Source organism: Apteryx rowi, unplaced genomic scaffold, assembly GCF_003343035.1.
Source record: "Apteryx rowi isolate R43461 unplaced genomic scaffold, aptRow1 scaffold_1345, whole genome shotgun sequence".
NCBI classification, from domain to species: Eukaryota; Metazoa; Chordata; class Aves; order Apterygiformes; family Apterygidae; genus Apteryx; species Apteryx rowi.
The window spans coordinates 19056-24673 of record NW_020447581.1 but is presented as its reverse complement, the minus strand read 5'-3'; the positions used below and the strand labels follow the sequence as shown (position 1 = coordinate 24673).

The following is a 5618-nucleotide window of genomic DNA, read 5'->3' as shown; positions in this document are numbered from 1 at the left end:
GACAGTGGGTGCAGCCATCTGGACATAGCACAAGGGCCATTGCAGGGGACACCAGGTGGCAGTGGGTGGCACTGGGAGATACTGGGAACATCGGGAGGCACTGGAGACACTGGGAAGCATTGGGAGGCACTGGGGGAACTGGGAGCACTGGGGGCCCCCCCCCACACCTCACCCCCTTTGCCAGCCTGTGCCCAGTCCAGGTGCCCCATGGCCATGGGGGGAGCTGGGGGGTGGGGAGAGAACCACCATGGTGCTGCGGTGGCCTGGCGCCACGTCCAGCCCGGTCCCATGGCTGGGGGCTCGGGTGGGCTCTGGGGCTCGGGTGGGCGGCCCAGCCCCACGGCGGCCCCACGGCGGCCCGGCCCCAGCTGCTGGTGGCCCGCAGGATGCGGCCGGTGCAGAAGTCGCTGTGCGCGCTGCTGGTGGCCGCGGCGTCCCTGGCCCTGCTCTACCTGCACGTGTGGGCCCCCAAGCCCTACAGCAGCGTGGACCTGCGGCCCCGGCCCCCCGCGCGCCTGCCGGACGGGCGCCTCGGCCAGCCGGCCCGCCAGTACCCCCACATCGCCTTCCGCCTCAAGGAGCAGGTCATGGAGTAAGGCCCCGCGCGCCCGGCACCCCGGCGGGGGGGCACCCTGGGCTGGGGACGTGGGGCACCCGTGGGGCAGGGGGCTGCATGTGGTGGGGGTTCGGGACACCCGTGGGGCTGGGGACTACACGTGGCGGATGCGCATGGGGATGCGGGGGACCTATGGGGCTGGAAGGACCCCAGGGTGGGGATGTGGGGCAGCCATGGGGCTGGGGGCTGCATGTAGTGGGGACATGGGGTGCTCATGGGGCTGGGGGCACCCCAGGGTGGGGACATGGGACACCTGTGGGGCACCTCTGGGGCTGGGGGCTGCACAGAGTTGATGTGCATGGGGATGTGGGGCACCCATGGGGCAGGGACAGCACCGCATGGGGGGGGGGTCCAGGGCATGGGGCAGGGACAGGGCTGGTGGCAGGGCCTGTGACCCCCCCCTGGGGGCAGCCGTGGTGGGTCGGGATGAGGCGGCAGACGCCCCTGGCCCGCGGTGACGGCGGCGGCTCGGCAGGCGGCTGCCCAGGAACGCCTGCTCCTGCGAGGCCGAGCCGGGCATGACGCTGCCCTTCCCGAAGCAGCTCTTCGGGCAGGTTCACAGCGTCGACTTCGCCGGCGCCTTCGACCCCGACGAGCTGCCCCTCATCCACCGCCAGCGCGAGCAGGAGTACCAGCGGCAGCAGCTCCGGTGCGCGGCGGGCGGCGGTGATGGGCACGGTGTGGGGCAGGGCTGGGCACTGCGTGGGGCAGAGCAGGGGCATCGCGTGGGGCACGGCACGGGGCAGCGCTGAGCACTGTGTGGGGTGCTGCACCGGCACCACATGGGGCAGGATGTGGGTGTCGCCTGGCTGCAGCACGGGGCAGGATATGGCCCTCGCCTGGGGCACTGTATGGGCTCTCTGTGGGGCAGGGTGAGGGCATGGTGCGGGCTCCATGTGGGGCAGGAGGAGGGCACTATGTGGGGCAGGATGTGGCCCTTGTTGGGGGTGCAACATGGGCAGCGCGTGGGGCAGCACGTGGGGCAGTGCATGGGGCAAGACGTGGGGCAGGGACACCCGGGGCCCCAGGTCTCACCCCCCGCGCAGGGTGCAGTCCCCAGCCGACCGGCTCCTCGTGGTCCGCGCCAACTCGCCCCTCGAGTACCCGGCCCAGGGCGTGGAGGTGAGGCCGCTGCAGAGCGTCCTGGTGCCAGGTGAGACCGGGGGACGCGGGCATGGGGCAGGGCAGTGGGGACACGCTGCCCACGGCCTCGGGGCTGCCCCCGGCCCTGCTCACCCTTTCGGCTTCTCCGGCTCCGCAGGGCTCAGCTTGCAGGCGACGGGCAGGAAATCCTACCAGGTGAGGGCATGGTGTGGGCCTGGCATGGACCTGCGTGGTCCCGGCATGGACGTGCGTGGTCCTGCTGTGGTTGTGCACGGTCCTGGTGTGGTTGTACATGGTCCTGGCATGGTGCATGGTCCAAGCATGGTTGTGCATGGTCCTAGCAGGGATGTGCATGGTCCCGGCGTGGTGGTGCATGGTGCTGGCATGGTCATGCATGGTCCTGGCATGGTGCATGGTTCCAGGATGGATATGCACGGTCCTGGCATGGTCGTGCATGGTCCTGGCGTGGTCGTGCATGGCCCTGGCATGGTTGTGCATGGTTCCGGTGTGGACATGCATGGTCCTGGCAAGGTGCACCGTCCCAGCATGGTCCTGGTGTGGTCGTGCGTGGTCCTGGCGTGGTCCTGCATGATGCCAGGGTGGTTGTGCATGGTCCTAGCAGGGACATGCGTGGTTCTGGAGTGGTTCTTTACTGGACATGAATCCCGTGGGGCACAGTAGGGCCCACGGGGGCCACGTCCTGGCTGTGGGACTGGGGAGGAGAGCGGCACTGCGGGGACACCCCTGGGGCAGCTGTAACCCGCTGGCGGTCTCGCAGGTGAACCTGACAGCCACGATGGGCACGCTGGATGTGGCGGCCGTGGTGGACGGCGTGGTGCTGCAGGGCGAGGGTGAGCCCCAGCTCTCGCTCGCGGCCGCCCGCCTCGACCACCTCAACCGCCAGCTGCAGTTCGTCACCTACACGAACACCCTCTTCCACCCCAACACGGCCGACATAGGTGGGTGCTGCCAGGGGGGCTGGGCCACACGTGGGAGCTGGGCCATGGGGGGAGACGTGGTAGGGCTCGGGGCTTGGAAGGGGACAGGTATGGGACGTGGATCAGTGCTGGCCCTGGGGACACCACGGGTAGGATGTGGATGGGTGCTGGTCCTGGAGACACCATGGGTGGGATGCAGATGGGTCCTGGTCCTGGGGACACCATGGGTGGGATGCAGATGGATGCTGGTCCTGGGGACACCATGGGTGGAATGCTGATGGGTGCTGGCCCTGGGGACACCATGGGTGGAATGCTGATGGGTGCTGGCCCTGGGGATGCTACGGGTGGGACGTGGCTGGGTGTTGGTCCTGGGGACACTACGGGTGAGACACAGATGGGTGCTGGCTCTGGGGATGCCAAGGGGGGTGCACGGCCCCAGCACCCACCGCCCCGTCGGCTCTCCAGTGCAGTTCTCCACCGACGGGCACGAGGCCTCCTTCACCATCCGCATCCGGCACCCACCCACACCCCGGCTCTACAGCCCCGGCCCCCCGGGTGACGGGGACGCAGGTGAGCGCCAGGGCACCCTGGGGACCCCCAGCCGCCCCCTGAACGCCAGCCGGGCACCCAGGGGTGACAGCCACCCGCCCGCCCGCCGCAGAGTACAACATCAGCGCCCTGGTCACCATCGCCACCAAGACCTTCCTGCGCTACGACAAGCTGCGGGGGCTCATCGCCAGCGTGCGCCGCTTCTACCCCTCCGTCACCATCGTGGTGGCCGACGACAGCCAGCGCCCCGAGCCGCTGCAGGGCCCCCACCTCGAGCACTACCTCATGCCCTTCGGCAAGGTGGGCTGGGGGCCGCGGCGGCCCTGAGGGGCTGGTGGGATGACGGGGGGTGGTGGGACCCCGGGGAGGTCGTGCACGGTGGGGCTGTTGCAGGACCCTGAGGCAGCCCTGGAGGGCAGCGGGATCCCAGGGAGGGTGGCGGTGGGGCCATGGCTCGGCCGTGGGGTGGCCGTGACCAGGCCGTGGGGTGCTGACCCCCAGTGCTGCCGCAGGGCTGGTTCGCGGGGAGGAACCTGGCCATCTCGCAGGTGACCACCAAATACGTGCTGTGGGTGGACGATGACTTCATCTTCACCCCCCGCACGCGGCTGGAGAAGCTGGTGGATGTGCTGGAGCGGACCAGCCTTGACCTGGTGAGTCGGGGGCCGGTGGCGGCGTGGGGCTGTGGGGGGGCCGTGGGCCCTGTCCCCCTGGTGTGACAGCAGTGCTGCAGGTGGGTGGCACAGCATGGGGGTCCTGCTGTCCCCAATGCCCCAGGGGTGTCCCCGTACCTGGGGGGTCCTGGTGACCCATGTGACGGCAGTGCTGTGAGTGGGTGGCACAGTGCTGGGGGGTGGCAGCTCCCGGTGGCTCCTGGTGCTTGGTGCATCCTGATGCCCGGTGTGTCCCGTTGCATCCCCATGCCAGTTCCCAGTGCATCCCTGTGCCAGGGGTGTGCCAGCTCCCGGTGCCTCCCTGTGCTGGGGGGGTGCCAGTTCCCAGTGCATCCCCATGCCGTGGGGTGCTGTTTCCCGGTGCATCTCCATGCCCAAGGGTGCCGGTTCCCAGTGCATCCCCATGCCCGAGGGTGCCAGTGCCTGGTGCATCCCCATGCTTGAGGGTGCCAGTGTCCAATGCATCCCTGTGCTGGTTCCCGGTGCATCCCTATGCCCAAGGGTGCCAGTGCCCAATGCATCCCTGTGCTGGTGCCCGGTGCATCCCCATGCCGGGGCGCCGGTGCCCGGCGTGACGGCGGTGCCGCAGGTGGGCGGCGCGGTGCGGGAGATCACGGGCTACACGACGACGTATCGGCAGCGGCTGAGCGTGCGGGCGGGCGGCGCCGGCGGCGACTGCCTGCGCACGCGGCCCGGCTTCCACCACCGCCTCGCCGGCTTCCCGGGCTGCGTGGTCACCGACGGTGTCGTCAACTTCTTCCTGGCCCGCACCGACAAGGTGCGCCAGGTCGGCTTCGACCCCCGCCTCCGCCGCGTCGCCCACCTCGGTGAGCTGCCGCCCGGGGGGAGCGGGGCGGCGGGGGGGGGGATCCCCCAAGCTGGGGGGCACCCGGACGCCGGGGCCCGCTGACGCCGGGCGCCCCGCAGAGTTCTTCATCGATGGGCTGGGCGTGCTGCACGTGGGCTCCTGCGAGGACGTGGTGGTGGACCACGCGTCCAAGCTGAAGCTGCCGTGGCGCAAGACGGAGAGCGAGAAGCAGTACGCCAAGTACCGCTACCCGGCCGCCCGCGACGACAGCCTCAGCCTCAAGCACGGCCTCTTCTACTTCAAGAACCGCTTCAAGTGCATGACGGGCAACTAGCCCGCGCGCTGGCCACCACCGCCACCGCCGGCCAGCACCGCACCGAACTGCAGCCGCCTCGGGACTGGCGCCGCCGCGGCCGCCCCCCCCCCGCTCACGGCGTTTTTAGCTCTTTTGTACCAGGCCGGGGGCGGGGGGAGGGGAGGGAGGACCATGGCAGCGGGACCCCCCCTGCCCCCCCCTCAAGGCCACGGAGGGGACGGTCCCGCGGCTCCTGGGAGGGGGGAGGCGAGGCCATGAGGACCCCTGAGGGGCCCAGGAGTCCGAGCCCTGGCCCCCCACCAGAGACTCTGTTTTCTATTGTACAGACGCCCCCCTCCCCCCCCAATGCTGCGATGAGGATTTTTTGTGCCAAGTCTCTGTCCCCCCCCCCAACGGGGACCCCCGGCCACGGAGGGGGGGGGGTGGCCCACGCCAGGGCCACAGGCCGGGGCGGCCCCCCGGCCGCAGGGGGGGCGCTGCCACGGGCCCCCCCGCCCGGCCCTTTTCTATCCGATGGTGAGATTTTAACGAGACCAAAAAAAAAAAAACCACCAAAAAACCACCCGACGCTTTTATTTGTGAAAACCAGGGAGAAAAAGAGGCAGGCAGCAGG

The 5618-nt window shown here is 70.1% G+C and overlaps 1 protein-coding gene across 1 annotated transcript; it reads left to right on the top strand.

Annotated features, from left to right (window-relative positions):
- Nucleotides 1–386: 386 nt before the first annotated feature.
- Nucleotides 387–5023, top strand: B4GALNT1 (beta-1,4-N-acetyl-galactosaminyltransferase 1). Its single transcript, XM_026056931.1, has 10 exons — nucleotides 387–592; nucleotides 1092–1265; nucleotides 1663–1769; nucleotides 1878–1915; nucleotides 2499–2679; nucleotides 3124–3228; nucleotides 3320–3507; nucleotides 3720–3860; nucleotides 4471–4708; nucleotides 4809–5023. Exons 1-10 carry the CDS (start codon nucleotides 387–389, stop codon nucleotides 5021–5023), a joined length of 1593 nt encoding a protein of 530 aa, XP_025912716.1.
- The last annotated feature ends 595 nt before the right edge of the window (nucleotides 5024–5618 follow it).

What these genes read in the sequence shown, in the direction of transcription:
- B4GALNT1 (XM_026056931.1), top strand. Translation starts at nt 387, where the DNA reads ATGCGGCCGGTGCAGAAGTCGCTGTGCGCGCTGCTGGTGGCCGCGGCG. An exon ending in CCCCAACACGGCCGACATAG is followed by an intron (nt 2,680 to 3,123) that starts GTGGGTGCTGCC and finishes TCGGCTCTCCAG; the next exon opens with TGCAGTTCTCCACCGACGGG. An exon ending in CCGCCGCGTCGCCCACCTCG is followed by an intron (nt 4,709 to 4,808) that starts GTGAGCTGCCGC and finishes GGCGCCCCGCAG; the next exon opens with AGTTCTTCATCGATGGGCTG.